This window comes from Impatiens glandulifera, chromosome 2, assembly GCF_907164915.1.
Source record: "Impatiens glandulifera chromosome 2, dImpGla2.1, whole genome shotgun sequence".
NCBI classification, from domain to species: Eukaryota; Viridiplantae; Streptophyta; class Magnoliopsida; order Ericales; family Balsaminaceae; genus Impatiens; species Impatiens glandulifera.
The window spans coordinates 33,930,576-33,950,624 of NC_061863.1; the positions used below are offsets into that span (position 1 = coordinate 33,930,576).

At 34.2% G+C, this 20,049-nt stretch overlaps 1 protein-coding gene across 2 annotated transcripts; it reads left to right on the top strand.

The window, feature by feature from the left end:
* Window positions 1-17,961: 17,961 nt before the first annotated feature.
* On the top strand, window positions 17,962-19,777 carry LOC124925998 (pentatricopeptide repeat-containing protein At3g42630). 2 transcript variants are annotated; one of them, XM_047466152.1, is made up of 2 exons: window positions 17,962-18,176; window positions 18,471-19,777. In XM_047466152.1, exons 1-2 carry the CDS (start codon window positions 18,051-18,053, stop codon window positions 19,545-19,547), a joined length of 1,203 nt encoding a protein of 400 aa, XP_047322108.1. In that variant the 5' UTR covers window positions 17,962-18,050; the 3' UTR covers window positions 19,548-19,777. The 2 variants fall into 2 exon arrangements, with proteins under 2 accessions (XP_047322108.1, XP_047322109.1); XM_047466153.1 differs by lacking the exon at window positions 17,962-18,176 and adding an exon at window positions 18,334-18,350 and having other exon boundaries at window positions 18,471-19,776.
* The last annotated feature ends 272 nt before the right edge of the window (window positions 19,778-20,049 follow it).

The window sequence follows — 20,049 nt, forward strand, 5'->3', positions numbered from 1 at the left end:
TTTTCGATTTGATTTCGAGTTGAGTTTCAACTCTAAAACTAAACCGAAAATCAAATTCATTTTTTTATTATTTATTTTAATTATTTATTTTATTAAATATTATATTGCGTTCCCTATCATTACTCTATATTAAATTAAGTCAACCACTAACCTTTAGTACTAGAGGAAGAATTTTGATGCATTAGTAGTTCTTTAACTCATAGAATTATACGTTGATATGTAGTCAATATTGGATTAGTTTTTGATGTTTTGGAAAGTTGAGAGAGTTCTCTACAAAACTTCTCAGTCCAATTTTGTTTAAAGCCCTAGAACGTGATGTGGTTTCGAAACAAGGTAAGGTGCCCAAAATTAGACCAAAACTGACATACCTTCGGCTTAAAATTCTTAACTACTAACACAATTATTCAAAAAAGGATTTCTACTTATGGCACCGGTCCCATGTCGTCATTCGATGTTTAAAGGACCTTTCGCGCCCTCACAAGGTGATGCAAGTGTTGAAATTTTTGAACTAATTCTATAAATTCCTTTAATTAATGGAAATTAGAATAGGTAATAAAATCAAATCAAATTCACATGAAATTTAAACATTAATTAAAAAGTGAAATTTGATCCAAATGTATAATTTGAATTAATTAATTTAAATTAATTGATTTAAAATGCTTCGATGACCAATTAACCAAATGTTAATTTGTAATGTAACTTACATGAGTTTGTTATTATTATCAATTGTTATGATAATTTAAAAAATTGAAAAACCATGTAACATTAATATTGAATTGTAAATGCATTAACTATTTTTTACAAACAATTACTCCCCAATGAACAGTAAACGATTAAGGTAAATGAAGAAGCAAGATGCTAACAGTTGGATCAATTGATAATTTTATTTAATGATTTAACTTTTCAACAATATAAAATCCCTCGTCTCTAATCTAAAATATCACTTCATCCTTTTAGTATTTCTTACTCTAGAATTCAAAAAGTCTTCTTCTTATTTAGAGAGTGTTCTTCGAGTTATTCGCTCGTATTTTCTGTTGAAATTCGGTGATAGTTCAAGTACATTGATCAAGTTTGATGCGTAGTGATTCCAGTATAGAATCTTTATTAGATTCATTGTACCATAGAAGACAACCATCTGCGATAAGCTCCAGCACAAACGAGAGACAATAGAATTATTTTAAGGGAAACATGTTAAACACATGTTTCGAATCAACCACTTATTCGGTGATATTATTCTTCATATATATTGTATTTAATTATTTCTTTGTAGTATATATGTATATAATTTTTGTAACTTAAAGACAAAATGTCTAACAATCTTAAAATAGTTTTGTGAAGATAATTGTCAATGCAATTATGAATGTGATTATTCCAACTATTTTGAGTATCATACATGTAACGATCATAGTCGGGATCGTCACTCTTAGGTCGATTATTCAGATAACTAGAATTCCGAAAATTAGAAAAAGAGTTTTTTAATTCACTCAGAAAAGAACGATCATGGTTAATCTAAAAAATCTTATTTTCAATATTAAAATATATGGAATAATTGTCCCCATTACTATCCCTAACTAAAAGAAGATAATTAGAGATCAACTTCCAAATGTCATTGACGACGAATAAATGATCAACATTTTTATAACTAAAACAGTCACTATCCCTCCAATTAGACATTTATTTATCTCTATCATCTCTATCCCGATCTTCACTTTCACTGATATTTTCAATAGTGTGCTAAGTTATTTAGTAGCTTGTGACGTCGAATTTTTTTGTCTTTGATGTTTTAGGAAAAATAGTTGAGCTATGAAGAAAAATATGAAGAACAAGTTTTTACGAAAAGAAGACAGAAGGTCATAAACGACGATAGAACAATGAAAGGGCGCATTGGCACAATGTTTCAAAGTTCAGACGCTGTAGAAGGCAAGTCCCGTGTTCAAATCTGTGATTTCTTTTGTAAAAATCTGACGTTAAAATGACTTTAGTCATTCATATTGGAACCATTCTAATTTCTTGTGTATAAATAATGAGATGAATGAGGGTAGTTAATGATTTATCTGTGGTTGATAATGGTTTCTTATAAGAAATCTAGTTTGTCAAAATGACATTAATCATTAATGTTGAAATTTCTTATATAGAAATTATGAAATGAATTGGGGTCCTAACGATTTTTATGTAGAAATTTAATTTGTCAAAATGATGTTGTCATTAATATTTTGAAGCATTTTAATTTATTTGATTTTGGATATTTGGTTCCGCCCCACCCTTGGTTGATTTTGGATGAACTAATCAAAAGTCACGGTTAAGTAGAAAGGCAAAACTGGCAGAGACAAACCAAGCTCATTCGTTTATGTTGAGGTCGTAAGTCTGTCTATGATTAAAAGTGACAATTGTGTTGAAGTGGGTATCAATCCATATATCTCTCGCATGCTAAACGATTATTCTACCATGCAGAGCTGTACCTGTGTTCGATAAGGCCTACGTCAAAAAATAAAAATTGGTCATTTTGTTTCCGTAAAGTTCAGTATGTAATATATATATATATATATATAAATAAAACATAAACAATATGTCACGTCACGTCAATAAAAAGACAAAAGTTAACAATATTTAAAATAACTAAATAAATATCACTCGTCTAACTATTTTATCATTAAATATTATCACAATATGATAAATTGTGATAATATCTTAAGATATGTTATTTTATATTTTAATGATATTATCACAATTTATAGTAACAAATCAATTAGACTAATTGTTTTGCTATTGACTTTCCATATTTGAGAGATCTACACTCCCTCTCAAATTGGGTAATAGATGTTGAGATTTTCCAACTTTCCACATACTTTCTCAAATGACTTGGGAGGAGTTTTGATGAGAATGTTAGCCACCTGAGAGGAAAAGCCTTGGACAACTATGAGAACGGAGAGGATGCTACTGTGGGGATGAGTTGTTGATGATTGTGAGTGACGATTTGAATAGCTGGAGTGTCCCTAGATGTGGATGACAACGAGTGACGTTTGAATCGCTGAAGTGTCACTAGATATTGATAACAACGTGTGATGTTTGAATCGCCAGAGTGTCGCTAGATATTGATGACAGCGAGTGACATTTGAATCGCTAGAGTGTTGCTGGATGTTGATGACAATGAGTAATGTTCGAATCGCCGGAGTGTCGCTATATGTTGATGACAGTGAGTGACATTCGAATTGTCAGAGTGTCATTGGATGTTGATAACAACAAGTGACGTTCAAATCGCCGGAGTTGATTCTACCGAAGGCATTTGCGGTAGCATAACTGCTATAGTTGTTTCTAGAGGTAAGTTGCAGCAACCCATGATTAGAGACGAGGAGTTGACGAAGGGAATCTAGTTGGACGTCGGTCAAGGGGGAATTCGTAGAAAAGGAGGGTTGCCAGGAAGTAGAGTGAGCGGTAGCACTGAAAAGAGGCTGCGATTGAGTGGCACCGACTGAACGTTCATGCTTTGGTTTCCAATCGACAGGTTTTCCAAAGATTATCCAACCTTTGTCTTTTGTGTGACCAATTTGTTTGTAATGATCACACCATGGTCTACCACCAGGATGAGCATTGAGGACATATTATTTGGTAAGAAGGACTGCAAGTTCAGATTCGGCAACTACTATGTGATCTGGTATGCCAACCGGCATCATGAGATGGAGTCTTTTTTCTTCGTGATAAATCTCATCAATTGCATCTTTAACCGATAGTAGTGGCTTCCTTGAAATAATGAGTGACCGAACACCATCAAGATTGTTATTTAAACCAGACATAAATTTAAAACACCTCTTTTGAGCGGAGTGTTTGCGGTAGATGTCAACGTCAATTGGGTTCGTCCAAAGAAGCGATTCGGCGACGTCAATTTCTTGCCAATAGGTGTATAGTGCGGTATAATATTTAGTTACCATGAGAGTCCCTTGTTTAAGATTGAGAATGTTGAGTTCAATCTTAAAGAGGCGAGACATATTGTTGTTTTGAGAGTACGTTTCTTTGACGGTGTCCCAAATGTCTTTTGTGGTTTCATACCCGTTGACGTAGATTTTGGCCATTTCAGGAGTCATGGAGTTGACAAGCCAGGACATGACAAGGCCGTTGTTGGCTTCCCATGCTTCATAGGTGGGATCACTAGATTTGAGAGCGACGGTGGCTCATATTTGAGGTAGTTGTCGCTGTTCAATCTGAAGGCGTAGATAGGAGAATAATCCACAGAAGGGATGGTGAATGAAGAATTTTGGCCAGCCATGATAGGAGATAGCCGATCGACAAAGAAGTGAAATTGTAGAAAATTTTGAGAGATCAACCTCGCTCTGATACCATGTAGAAAAAATAAAGAGAAGAGAGAAATTTCATTAGAATGATATATTTCGGTTACATAGGTTATGCCTATTATATTACATTGAACTTATAAGGAAATTATTCTAATAATATAAAATATTAATTATATTATCACAATTTATCATATTGTGATAATATCTTAAGATATATTATTTTATACTCTAATAATATTATCACAATTTATAGTAGCAAATCAATTAGACTAATTGATTTGATAATTAATTGATGACTTTCCATATTTGAGAGTTAATTCTATATGAAAGGATCGGTGGCACCAATAGAGACAAGGGTCTAACTATTGATGACAACTTCTGGAAAACGTTTTGATAGAAATCATGTTAGGGATTTATATCGTTTTCTATTCTTCACAAACATTTGCAAACTCTTGAAGGGATTCAAGTGCGGAAACGTTTTCTTGGGTTTGAAGCTAAGAACGAATGAAAGAATGAATGACATAATGTAAAAGTCACAGAGGGTTGTTTATGGATGTTCGAAGCAAAAACTCTCATACGACACCCCTTATTCCAACCACCAGAAGGATTCACTATACTCTTCTTTGAATCAAATACAGTTTTAGTGCTAGCTAACTGTTGAACAGAACATACTCTGTTCAACTTACAGAAGGTTTAAGAATGTTACTCAGCTAGACAGGGTTTTGATTCTATCTCTCTCTTGATGTACAAACTCAGTAAACAAACAAGTGAGCAATTCGCAAGATTGATTGTAAGTTCGATGGCTCATCCATTGTCCTTGAAGATCTTTAAATAGAGAACAAGTACCAACGGTCGAATCTTCTGCATTGAAACGTGGAAAACACCCATTGGAAAGCCTCCATAGTACACATGTACAACAAACACTATGCACAAAGATCGTGGTCGTACCAATCTGGTATTGCGCCGAATATTCTTCTAGGATTGTCCTGCAAGGAACAATTAGTGGAAAGAATATTTACTTACGTAGAATTCATTCATTGGATGCAACTGTCTGTCGTACTGATCTGCACAGATTAGTGGAGTAGGAATAGCGTACAACTAGTTGATCGTGGGTAGACGGATGCTAACTTCAAGAAACTACTGAAACGAGGCATTAGACGTGCTTCATTAGACTGCCAAGTCTAATGAAGTTAGACGCCCCCGTCTAATAGCAGGATCCATTAGACTACCAAGTCTAATGGAGTTAGACGGCACGTCTAACTACGTGTTCCTTCAGATTAGTCTAAAGGAGTTAAATGCCCTGCGTATAACTTTCATCTGTTAGACTGCACGTCTAACCACACATCTGTTAGACTACACGTCTAACTACTTGTCTATTAGATTGCACGTCTAACCACGCATTTGTTAGAATGCACGTCTAACCACGCATCTATTAGACTGCACATCTAACTACGTGTCTGTTAGACTGCACGTCTAACCACGTATCTGTTAGACTGCACGTCTAATTATGTGTCTGTTAGACTGCACATCTAACCACGTGTCTGTTAGACTATACATTTAACCACACATATATTAGACTACACGTCTAACTACGTGTCTGTTAGACTGCACGTCTAACCATGCATCTGTTAGACTGCATGTTTAACTACGTGTCTGTTAGACTGCACGTCTAACTACGCATCTGTTAGACTGCACGTCTAACTACGCATCTGTTAGACTGCACGTCTAACTACGTATTTATTAGACTACACGTCTAATAACGTATTTGTTAGAATGCACATCTAACCACGCATCTGTTAGACTGCTCGTCTAATCACGCATCTGTTAAACTGCATGTTTAACTACGTGTCTGTTAGACTGCACGTCTAACCACGTATCTGTTAGACTGCACGTCTAACCATGTTTCTGTTAGACTGCACGTCTAACTAGTCGTACGTCTAATAACCAACACGTCTAATGAACTTGATTCTAGCTAAGTCTAACTTAGCACGTTTTAATGCACATGCACAAAACAATTAGACGACTTAGTTTCATTCTTATTTAAGTTTTACACAAGTTTATCATCAAAATACCGTTAGTCAAAATAATTTGACCCAACAATTTCCCCCTTTTGATGATGTTAAAACTTAAATAAAAGATTAAAGATAAGTACATTATTATTAAAAGATAGACATCGAATGATCAATAACATCAGGAATATTTTTCAAAAATAAATAAAACATTCAAAATTATCAAAAGATTTCCTTCCCCCTAAATCTAAGGCTAATCTTTTCCCTCTCTTTCCCCCTTTTTAACATCATTCGGAAATAGAGTCTACGGCCAAGTCTAAGGCTAGACTTAAAGCCGAGTCTGAGGCTTCCATATTTCGCTTCTTCGACCTGAGCCTACCCACCTAGAGAACATAGTCAAGAACCTTCTGGCTGTTCAGGACTTTGGAAGGGTTGAAGTGAAAGCCGTGACCGGCTTTAGAGAGGAGACAACAAAGGAACGTGCTGAGAGGAGCATCGTATCCATAGCGTTTCTTGGGAGAGGAGATCATTTGAACCAGATTATTGAAGAGAAATTTTGACCAATTGATGGCTACACCTCTTGTGATGGCCACCATTATTTCAAAGACTTTCGTATAGTAGATATTGGAAGAGTCCTTTGCAAGAATGTATTTTGAGATGATGTCGTTGAGTAGGGAAAACTCAACTTTCAGACAACAACTCTTGCCGTGGGAGGCGATAGGAACGAGTTGCCCTTCAAAATATTGTTATAAGAAAACGAACGTCATCTTAGACAATATTTCATTAGAGGAGGAAAGGAACTCATAGACCCCTTCGGTTGGAAGTCTAAAGAACATGCCGAATGTTTCTTCAGAGAAGCAGATATTTTTGCCAAGTATATTCGCATGAATATACTTGTTATGATGATATCCAGCAGTTTCGAAGAATTCACGAACCGCCTGTTCGTGAAAAATGCAGTGGGTACGAAGAAATGACTTTGGCCCGGAAGTTTTTAGGGACTCAAACATCGAAACCATTTCAGGAATCACCAAGGTGGAGACAGACTTAAAATCTATTTGTAGAGATTTTGGAGAAAGAGAAGACATTTAAGCAAGATGAATAAAAGACCTTAAGGATTCGAATGCTAAAGAGAGAATCGGAAATTCAGAAATGAGATACTCAAACCTTTGAGTATGATCGTTTATTAAATACAGGAAAGCTAACGTGTTACTATTAACTTCATGATTATATGAACCGTCAAAAACTTAAGAAACCTATTCCCAAGAGACGCAACTATCATTTAATATTAATCATGAAAAAGGACTGTTAATATTAGACGTGTAGTGGAAAGTTATCAGAAATTTTAGTCACTCTTTAAACATTTAAAAACACTTGTCTTCAATCCATTTGTGATGTGACTATTTTATTTTTGGCGGGAAAAGTACATGGACAAATACAGTGGCAGTGGACAGCTGTCCCAGTAGCTAGAAGATGAACAGTCTAATTACATAAGTAGTTAGACATTTAATTTACTTTCCACATTCTTTACTTCTAATTTGGATATACGTCTATTAGACGTCAACGTCTAATCACATTTGGTCACAAGTCTATTAGACTTTGAACGTCTACTTACGCATAAACACCACGTGCTAGACGTGTGTTCGGTTAGACGTGAGCTTCCAATTTCTCTTGTCTTATAAATGTCTAAACATCTATTAGACGTCAGTGTCTAACCACGCATGTTATTAACCAAGACATGAATTCAAATGAAGATAGAAACTGCTTGAGCAGACTTACGTCTAAGTAGTTATGCTTCTTAAATTGTTGATCCATTGGACGTATTAAGACCTATGTCTTCTTGTCTGTCCAGTTACATTTGAACAACAGGTTCCCCTCAGTTCATGCTTATAATAAAATCAGTCAAGATCAACAAGTCCTAAGATATTTCTAAAGTGAGAAAACTTAGTCTCGAGTAGAGGCTTCGTGAAGATGTCTGTAGTTTGTTGATCTGTTGGGATGTATTCAAGGCGAATCTGCTTCTGAATGACATTTTCTCGGATGAAATGATGTCTGATTTCAATGTGCTTTGTCCGAGAGTGCAAAACTAGATTGTAGGTGATGGCGATAGCACTTGTATTGTCGCAGAAAATTGGAGATTCTTCTACCTCAATCCCATAGTCCCTTAGCTGTTGTTGAACCCACAAAAGCTGAGAATAGCAACTACCTGCAGCAAGGTACTCTACTTCAGTTGTAGACGTAGCAACCGACGTCTGCTTCTTGTTGAACCATGAGATAAGACGATCGTCAAAGAACTGTCAAGTTCTACTCGTGCTTTTCCTAACGATTTTATACCCTGCATAGTCTGCATCTTAGAAGCTAGTTAAATTGAAACTAGAATCTTTCGGATACCACAGTCCCACATTTTGAGTTCCCTTCAAATATTTCAGAATACGTTTAGTAGCATTAAAATGAGAAAGTTTAGGATTAGCCTTGAATCTTCCACAGACACCAACATCAAATTGATTGTCTGGCCTGCTGGCAGTGAGGTAGAGCAAGGATCTGATAAGACCTCTATAGGCGGTGATATCTACACCTTGACCATCATCATCTTTGTCTAGCTTACTAGAGGAACTCATTGGAGTAGCTACAACAAAGCAGATCTCCATCCCGAACTTCTTCAGCAACTCTTTGGTGTACTTGGCTTGATTGATGAAAGTTCTTTTCTCTAGCTGACGAACTTGAAGGCCGAGAAAGAAGGTTAATTCTCCTATCATGCTCATCTCAAATCTATCCTGCATCAGCTTGACAAATTTCTCACACAATTTGGGGTTAGTTGATCCAAATATAATGTGATCAACATATACTTAAACAAGCAGGATGTGAGAATCTTTAATAAATCTAAATAGTGTTTTATCAATAGTTCCAATAACGAAATCACGATCAAACAAAAATTTAGACAAAATATCATACCAAGCTCTAGGAGCTTGTTTCAAACCATATAAAGCTTTATCAAGTTTAAAAACATGATTTGGTAAAGTGTGATCTATAAAACCAGGTGGTTGCTCAACATAGACATCTTCATTTAGTTTACTATTTAAAAATTCACTTTTCACATCCATTTGAAAAACTTTAAAATTCTTAAATGATGCATAAACCATAAAAATTCTAATTGCCTCAAGTCTAGCTATAGGTGCAAAGGACTCATCAAAGTCGATGCCTTCCTCCTGTTTGTATCCTTGAGCAACTAATCGGGCTTTGTTTCTAATAACTAGGCCATCTTCACTAAGCTTTTTTCTAAAGACCCATCTTGTTCCAATGACTGATTGATCAGTCGGTCTTGGAGTTAGATGACACACTTTATTTCTCACAAATTGATTTAACTCCTCCTGCATAGCATTGATTCAATCTGGATCAAGCACTGCTTCACCAATTTTCTTGGGTTCAATTTGAGAAATAAAGGCAGAATTGGCCATTTCATCCATCAATTGATGTATTGTCCTGCGAGGAGAGTTAGGATTTCCGATAATCAATTCTAATAATTAATTAAAGAGCTAGTTAAACAAAACAACAATAATAACAACAAAATAGTATGAAATGGTAAGTCAAATTAAGCATTTAAGAGACTGTCCATTTAAGCATTTAATTCCAAATTTCACTTAATTATCAAATTACAGTAAGAAAATATTCATATTAAATTACTTTATATCAAATTGAGGAGAAATTCTTTATAATATTCTATTCCAGTGAGGCCATTGCGCCAAAGATTCTGTTCTTCCAAATTGACAAGTTTTCCCTAGTATAAACCCTAATTTAAGGTGAAGCTGAGCTAAGAAAAATGTTGTCAAACCTAGATTACTAATAAATCAACTTTCGTTGAATGAATGTAACAACGAGTGAGGGAACAAATTTAAGACGAACCTTAACTTGAAAAGATCATTCTAATGAAATAAGAAGCAAAAATAGGGGAAGAAGGTAACCGTGGTTGGATGAGCAGTCGCCAGTCGCCAGATGTTTGGGCGTTCAGTGAACTGTGGACGGTTGTCGTGAATGGCGACAACGGTCGGTGGATGGCGACGGCAATCGGTGGACGGAACAACAACCGTGGATCTAAAGTTGGGCGATAAGAGAAAGGGATAGAAAGGTAGAGAGAGAAAACTGCTAAATTAATAAAAATAAATGTAATAATATAATTTATTTATTTTTCTCATTAATCAAAACGACACCGTTTTGATTAATGAGACATCAAAGGGACAATTTAGTTAGACATCTGATCCCATCTCCTGTTAGACTTTACGTCTAACTACGTGTCTGTTAGACTACATGTCTAACCACGCATCTGTTAGACTACATGTCTAACTACGTGTCTATTAGACTGCACGTTTATCACGCATCTGTTAGATTGCACGTCTAACCACACATCTGTTAAACTACATGTCTAAATATGTGTCTGTTAGACTGCACGTCTAATCACGCATCTGTTAGACTACACGTCTAACTACGTGTCTGTTAAACTACACGTCTAACCACGTATCTGTTAGACTGCACGTCTAACTACGCATCTGTTAAACTGTACATCTAACTATGTGTCTGTTAGACTACACGTCTAATTAGTCGTACGTCTAATAACCAACACGTCTAATGAACCTGATTCAAGCTAAGTCTAACTTAGCACGTTTTGTTGCACATGTACAAAACAATTAGACGACTTAGTTTCATTCTTATTTAAGTTTTACACATGTTCATCATCAAAATACCGTTAGACAAAATAATTTGACCCAACACTATAGAAGATAATTCTTGATTAACTTCAACTTCGAGAAACTTTTTTATGCCGATGCAACTGTTACGGGTATGGTTAACAAAATCTTAGAAGCTGGAGGTAATGTAAGTATTTGGGAATAAACCATTTAAATTTCTAGACATTTTAGAATATCAATTTATCTTTTTTCAGTTGTTAATAGAATCTCAAGACCAACAACTCTGAATACAATTCATCACCATTAAGTTCTGAATACCCATCGTGACTCAAAAATTGTTGAAGCTCCATACAAGACTTCATCATGCTAGTTAAAAGCTCACGTTTTAACTTCTCCAAATTCAATAAAAACCCAAATATTTCTCAATATTTTTTAAATTGTTCAAACCAAACTTGAAGCGAAGATCAAGCTTGATCAATTATAAAAAAATCAACTCTAAAAGACTCGTCACTAGATTGTGTCACATCATTATTATCACTTTCATCAAATTGTTTTTTTAGACCCATATATACCAAGTAATCTCTTAGTTTTTGACTAATGTTCTTCCAAAGTCTAGGATTCTCCAATTTTTTAATCAAATTTAATTTTTCATGTTGAGAGTCATTGTCTAAGTTCTCATTCGATTCACCCAAATTGATAGCCTCAACCAATTCTTCATTTTTATAATGACTTTGTTTTTCAATCACCAAACTATCTCATGCTTCATCCCTTTATTTCAATTTTCTTTATTGAGATCTATACAAATGCTTAGGATGCATTTTACACAAGATCAATTCTAGTAGCTATAACCAATTTCTTGCCGTTAATAGATTTTGAAATTTTCATCAAATAAAGATTGAATTTAATAAATATATCACTGGTAGCTCTCCGTCGATTCGTCATCTCTAGCTTGAGTGCAGAATTTTCTATGAAAAATTTGGGTCCCTTGCATTATTTTTTGGGTATTTCAGTAAAGCCTCATGCAAATGGTATGTTCCTTTCTCAACGAAAGTATGCGTATGAGATTATATACCGTGCAAGTATGTCATCTTGTAAGTCGTCAACTATGCCGGTTGATACCACACGAAACTTGGGACTTTAGTCTCTTCTCTTGTGTTAGATTCTTCTTTGTACCACAGTCTAGCTGGTGCTCTACAATATTTGACGTTTTCTCATTCGATATCATATATGTGGTGCAATAGGGTTGTCTCTTTATGCATAATCCCTGAGAGGTACACATGGAGACTCTAAAAAGAATTATTCAGTATATTCAAGGAACTCTTGATTTTGGCCTTCATTTGTCTCCATCCTCTATTACATCCCTCTTGGCTTACACTGATGCTGATTGGGGTGGGTGCCCAAACACACGTCGTTCGACATTTGGCTACTATATTTTCTTAGGAGATAATTTAATCTCTTGGTTGACTAAGCGCCAAATTACTTTATCCTGTTCTATTGTCGAGGCTGAGTACCGGGCGATTGCGAATGTGGTTTCAGGAACTTGTTGGCTACGGAATTTACTCCTAGAACTTCATTGCCCGGTTCCCACCACTACTCTTATTTATTGTGACAATATGAGTACGATATACCTCTCTAGTAATCCTGTTCAGCACCAACGTACCAAGCACATTAAGATGGACATCACTTTGTTCGTGAGAAGGTCTCTCGTGGTCATGTTCGAGTCTTCATGTCCCATCTCGCTTTCAACTTGCGGATATCTTCATGAAGGGGCTTCTAAGAGTTCTTTTTGAAGAATTTCGATCCAATCTCAGCATACATTTCCCATCTACTTCGATTGTGGGGGTGTAATAAATGTAATATATTTAATATATTGGAGATTCCTAAATTAGTGGATCTCAATATAATAAATATAATCAATTTAATATATTGAGATTTCTAAATTAGTGGATCTTAATATGATAATCTTGTATATATATTTTACATCATTAGAATCAGAATAACAACATATTGTATTCCTTTATAATTCATCTAGCTCTTTTCAAAAAAAGGTAATTTAATCAACACAACATAACTCAACAACACATTCATTCATACCATGGAGCAATAAAAGTATAAAACTATGATTTCATCGTTTCAATATATTAGAACATATGTTATAATTAATTGCTATGATTTTAATTTTGAGTTCTCTCCTACAAATTCCAAAAATTCTTTGATAATATAACAAAGAAATAATCTATTAATGCAAGTAAAGCACTAAAGCTCTACCTATTTCAGAAATTTCATCAAAATCACATAAATCTATAAGAGAAAATACTTCTTTATTTAGCCTTTAAGATCAAAAAATTGAAAATCAAATAAGATTTGAAGTGGATGATCATATTGAGAAGGATTTGAATTGTTTGATACCTTTGGGGCCATGAGATGGTCAAATGGGGATTGGGGATGGCAGCCGACAAGTTACGCAGGTACAAATCGTGGCGAGCCTTTTACATAATATTAAATATAATATATATATATATTAAAAAATTTAGGCCCCTTGGTAGGCGGGGCCCTAAGGAAATGGTCTCTTTCGCCTCCAAATAGGTCCGACCCTACTATCTTGTGAGCTACATACCCATATTTTTAATATATTAAACATGATTTGTTTTTTGAAGAAAAACTTTTTTTCAAATTTAGATGGAGATATATCCATATTAAACACAATTTTTTTGATTTTTAAGTGTGCATCTTTTATCGCTTAAACCACTCCGAATTCTTTTATATTTGTAAGCATGGAAATTTGAGATACCCCAATTTACAATAATATTTATAATTTTAAAAATAATATTTTGAATTTTTTAATTCAAAATAATCTAGAAGAAAAGTCAAAATAAAATTGGGATTAATTATTATGATAATTAAACCCTAATTAGAAAAATTAATTAAAAACCAAAAATAATTTGGGATTAAAATGTTGTATTTAATTTAACCAAAATTAAACACAAAAAGGGGTTGAAATAATTTTAGACATAAGTTATGTGTAATTTATGGCCTAAAATAATCCCTAAAATACCCAAAATAAAATAAATAAACATAATTTTTATTATGTTTTCAAAAATATTTAATTTGGTGAAGAAATATGAAAGAAATAGTTAAAAAGTCGATTTCAAATAACCCTTTTATTAAAAAAAAAAACTAATGATCTAGTGTGGCTGAAATTAAAGAAATCAGTTACACTAGGAATTTCATACATCAGATGAGTGTCTGGTCTTCATCCAACGCGCTAGGATGCTCCGCGTAGCCGTATGTAGCCAAGAAGATGTGCCCCGGGTCGCATCAGATCAAGAGACGTCTGTTAGCTGAAATGCTAACGGAATTCCTGTCGTTGACGGATCACCAACAGATCTCAACGGCGCGTTTCATTTTAAATGAAACAACATCATTTTGGTCGCCTTCTTTGGTGAGACAGTGCGAACGCCAAAGAATCGCGCCCGACACCGACAACCCTCTAGAAGTCATCGTTCCTCATCTTTATCTCTCCAATTTTTGCCCATTTGCACGTCTCTCCTTCGCCATCATTTCACCTAGGGTTTGAATTCAAATCATAACCTAGAACTAGGCCTACGAAGACAAAACATAAATGTAGAGGATGAACTTCAGAAGCCAAATTTAATACGAATTTGGTTTCGAAACCAACCTAACTTGGGTATAAATACTCCATAGGTCTCCCTTCTTTAAATCCATCGAAAAGAATCCAACAATCATAGCCTACTCGAAGATCTTCATTGGAGCTCCGACAACTTCTTTTGATAAAACTTTTCCAATGTTTTAATCTTTGATTCAGAGCTTTGGAAAACTTCCTTAGGATCATAAGACTGTTCTACAATCATAAGTAAGCTTTCAAACCACCTGTGATTCATGTTGTGATTCAAAATTGAAAACTTTCATTTTTTTCAATTTTCATTTTTAATTTCAATCAGGTTGAACTTATTTATGGTTCAATTTTGTACTTTCTATAGTTGAAATCGATCCTCAGATGATTTCCAAGCTTTCTATCTAGAGAGATTTCATCAATTCAACCCCAATCAAAAAATCCAAATTTGATTTGAAAATTTGGAAATTTTAGTTTTCGTGTTCTTGAACTTTTGAGCATGAATTTTGATTCAAATAGCTAAACATGTTAGGATGAATTTGAAATCATGTAACATACATGCCGATCATGTTTAATCGAACTGAAAATTTTCAAAATAAAATTTTAAATTTCAGTTTTGAAACTTGTTACAGAGTTTGCTTCATGTTCTTATTTTGGTCATGTTTGATCAAAAACACTATTTGGAAGCTGTTAGAACAAGAATTAGGTCAAGATGGCCTAATTCAAAAATTCCCAAATCTTGCCCTAGAAATTATTTCAAAAAATTGATTGTGTTAAGGCTCAATTGATCGGTTCTATGATTAGAGGCTGTGATCCCTACATCCAATTGAGTTAATAGCAACTTAACGATCACGTTTTCATGATCTATATCAAAATTGTAAACTTGCAACTTTGAACCAAATGAAGAACACTTGGTGTTCTTTGACCGAGTCTTGTAAGACTGAGGACCGAGAATCTTTGGTCCTGACCGAGACCAAGGACTGAGAAAATCATCCTAGAATCGAGACCGAGACTGAGACCAATGATCGATGTTCTTGAGCTATGACCGAGAAATTCGACCGAAGGTTTTCACCTAGGACCGAGAAATTTGACTTGGGACTAAGATTCCCAAGTCTTAGGACCAAGAGGTCCAACCTTGGGATCAAGTTTCCCGAATTCAGGACCGAGGGTCTCACCTAGAGCTAGCCCCGAACCAAGAGGTTTCTACACCTCGACTTAAGAAACCTAGTCCCAAGCTAGTCCAAGACCGATATGTTTTTACACATAGACCAGTAATTTCAGCCAAGGACCGAGAGTCCTTAGCACCCAGACTCCGGTCCTCTAACCGAGTATCTCGAACCCCAATCGAGAGCTCCCTTAGTCTAGACCGAGTCTCTCCGATCCCCGACCAATAAAAATAAAATCCGACCCTTAGGACTCCGGTCATAGACCTGTTTGGTTCCACTTTTCAAAACCCAAATTTGTAATTTTGGAACCCCAATTCATTTTCAAATAATCTCGAGAGGTTGGAAAATGATTTCAAAATATTTTTGGGATATTTTCCAAACAAATATTTTGACTAAGGCTCCGTTTGAGATTTAATTTTAAATTCTAACACCCTTTTCTGATACTTTTCATGTCTTTTACTCAATCTTTTCTAACCATAGTCGCAGATGCACACCTCTAAATAATTTTGTGAAATTATTTACGTAATTCAAACTTATCATTGTTTAGGACCTCCGAACTATTAATTTATAAAAAAATAAACGTTATAAATAAATCTTTTGATAACCAGACTTCTAAAAAATAAATCGTTTTCAACGGGCACGAATGACATAGCGCGCAAGTCCTTTTCCGAGCGTAACTAAATAACAAACCCCTTATGGAAACTCTGGTATAAAGTACATTTGTACACGTACAAATTTTTATTGTTTTTTTCTAAAAATCAATTGACGAATCTGTTTTCAAATAATATTTTTTCTTAAATTAATTATGTTTAATTAATTTAAACCGAATTTCAAATCAAATTATCATTTGATTATAACAAATCCCTAGATTATTAAAATTTGAATAAAATTAATTATCTTTACATAAGTTAATTTTAAAAATTGTCCGGTATTATCAAAATCTTTTAAAAAAATAATATTTTATTTTAAAAGATATTTGGCACGCAAATCAAGGTTAAAATCATCAAACTTCAAGCCACTTCAGATCTGTATTGTCACGTGTAACCTCCAACACGTGCTACGCTACGTGAATCTCCCGGGATTACAATATTATACAAGTTTTGAACTGTGTTTTGTAATAATTTTTAAAAGAAAAAAATAAGTCCTTTATTTTCTATTTTTGGAATAGTATGGTATCATTAACAAACAATATAGGCCCAACAATATATTGTTAATCTCATATTTTGATTCAACACTATATAGCCTAAGTGTAGACAACATATTATTTAAACACGTGACATCAACTTTTTATTGAATTTGTACACATGTTAGAGGAAAATGTTTTGTATAATTGATGTTAAGAAAAAACTAAAATTCTGTCAAATTGAAATGCGAAGATATGCATAACAAACATCAACTAGTTGATTAATATGTGGAATCGTAGAAATTTGATTCTCTACAATACCAAACTTTAGGAAATGTTTTGTTAAAATAAAACAAACAAACATTTATGATATTTGAACAAAGTCCGAAATTCTAATAACTTCCTATTATATTTATATGTTATCTTTTTTAAATAATAAATGTAATAAACTTATATTAGTTTCTTAGTTATAATATTCAATTTATTAAACTAATTATAATATAAATACATTTTTATTAAAATAATTTAAATTTATTGTAATTTGTTAAATTATAACTATTTAGATGGTTATCATTTTACTCAAATGAGAAGGGAAATTTGAACAAATGACCCTAAAAACAGGGTGAATTGCGTTTGGTGAGGTGAATAAATTAAATAGCGCTGGTGACCCCTTTTTTTCTTACGAAAATGCCCTTATTACGTGACGCAATTTTTTATTTTTTTTATTTTTTAAAAAATTTTAATTATGAAATTTTTTGGACGAAAATGCCCCAGTTGCGTTACGCAATCGCGTCACGCAACCCCAGTTGCGTTACGCAATCGCGTCACGCAACCCCAGTTGCGTCACGCAATCGCGTCACGCAACTCCAGTTGTGTCACGCAATCGCGAGACGAAAAAAAAAATTTAAAAATTTTTTAAAAAAAAAATCCGATTCCGTCACGCAACTAAAGTTGCGTTACGCAATAGTACAATTGTCATTAAAAAAAAAAAATAACCAGTATTATTTAAATTATGCACCTACGTTTAACTAATGTCATCTGCTCAAATTTCCCAATGAGAAAAGTGAGAGGGACATCTGATAATCTGATCTCTCAGCTTGATCCATATAAAATTGTTGGTCCCTCATGTGGGGGTGTGCTTAGTTCTCTATTTCCCATGATGGAAGTATTCTCTCTTTCTTCAATCAAACTCATTCGTCTAACAGGAACTCTCAAATCAGCCAATTTCATGCTTTCTTTCCGCGGAAACAAGCAATCATCTAGTAGAGCATCAAGTCACAAGGCAAGTTCTTCTCTACCCGCATCTGTTTTCTTGTTTGAATTATTGGGTTGAGGCAATTTCTGTTTCGTATAACCTAGAAAAAACTAGTCTGCAAAGAGTCATATTCTTCTCATGAATGATTATGAATACCGCACAACTGGTGTTCGATGAAATGCTCAAGAGACATTTCTGTTGGTATAATGTTTCATCTTTTGCTAATTTATGCTTACCCTATATTGTTTTCTACAATTAACTCCATTTCTTCCTCATTCCATTGGAACCCTTTTCAACTGTTTGTTGCAATTCTATTGACAGATAAGTCAGAATGGGAAGCTCCATTCTGCAGATCTTACTTCTCATACAACACAGGTCACAATTTCTGCAACTGATTCTAATATGACGGCTCTGATGCTAAACTATCTGAATAATGGTTTTCTCACAGAAGCCAAGTCCATATGGGATACCATTTTGAATAGTTCTCACACACCTAGTGTTTACTTAATAACAGAACTAATCAATGTCTATGGAAGAATGAAGCATTTCAATGAGGTGACAGAAATAGTACAGCAAATAACTTCAAGAGGTTTCGATTTCTCACCACAAATTTATAAGGTGGCTATTTGTTGTTTAGGGAAAGAAGGACAACTAGATTTAATGGAGAAGACACTGAGAGAGATGGTTTCCAAGGGATTCATGGTAGATTCGGAAACCTGGAATTCATACGTCGTGTATTATAGTTGTTTTGGTTCTTTGAAAGAAATGGAAGCGGCTTATTGCTGTCTTAAGAAATCTAGAATTTTGATAGAGGAAGAAGCAATACGGGCAATGTCATTTTCGTATTTAAAGGCGAGGAAATTCTATAGATTAGGAGAGTACTTGAAAGACATTGGTCTTGGAAGGAGAAACGTTGGAAATCTTTTGTGGAACCTTCTGCTTTTGTCGTATGCTGCGAATTTTAAAATGAAAAGCTTGCAAAGGGAATTTTTGAATATGATTGGATCTGGATTTTATCCTGATATTACTACGTTTAACATTCGAGCACTTGCTTTTTCGAAGATGGGTTTGTTTTGGGATCTTCATTTAAGCATTGATCATATGAAACACGAAGGAGTTGTTCCTGATCTTGTTACGTATGGCTGCATTATCGATGCGTATTTAGATAGAAGGATGGGGAGAAACTTGGATTTTTGTTTGGGTAAAATGAATACGAAGGATTCGGTACAAGTAAGAATGGATTCGTATGTGTTTGAGGTTATGGGGATGGGGGATTTTCATTCTACGGCAGAGTTGTTTTTGGAGTTTAGGAAATGGAATGATTGGAGTTATGAAGATTTGGTTTCTGTTTATTTAAAGAAAAAATATAGGAGTAATCAAATATTTTGGAACTATTGAAGTTTTAGCTTGTAGATTTTTAGGGTTTTGATTTTGCAAAGATAAAGATGATGGCCCTTGTTGAAGAAGTGGTAAGGAAGCTCTGGTCTATTCCAATTTAATCGATCATCAACAAGATATCAAATGGAGAATATTGATGACGATGAAATTGAATTATTTAGAAACACTTGTTTTTTATATGGATTGAAACTGTATGTAAACTTCTATAATGTGATCTCATTTGTATAATTGTATTTAGAAAATTTACTTAAATTGATTAAGAGTTTAATCTTATATAATTATAAAATCCAAATAATTTTAAAATTTTAATTTTAAAGTAAACTCAGCTTTTAACCATTGATTACAGAACAAGTTTAACTACTGCATAATTCGAGATAATGTTCCTCTACAAAACTTGGATAAGATGACACTCTTTCTTGTTGGATCAACTTTGGTTTGTAGTTTCTAGTGATAACATCAACATTTTTATTTCCTGCAAATTGTTGGAAGTTGTTGTATGACA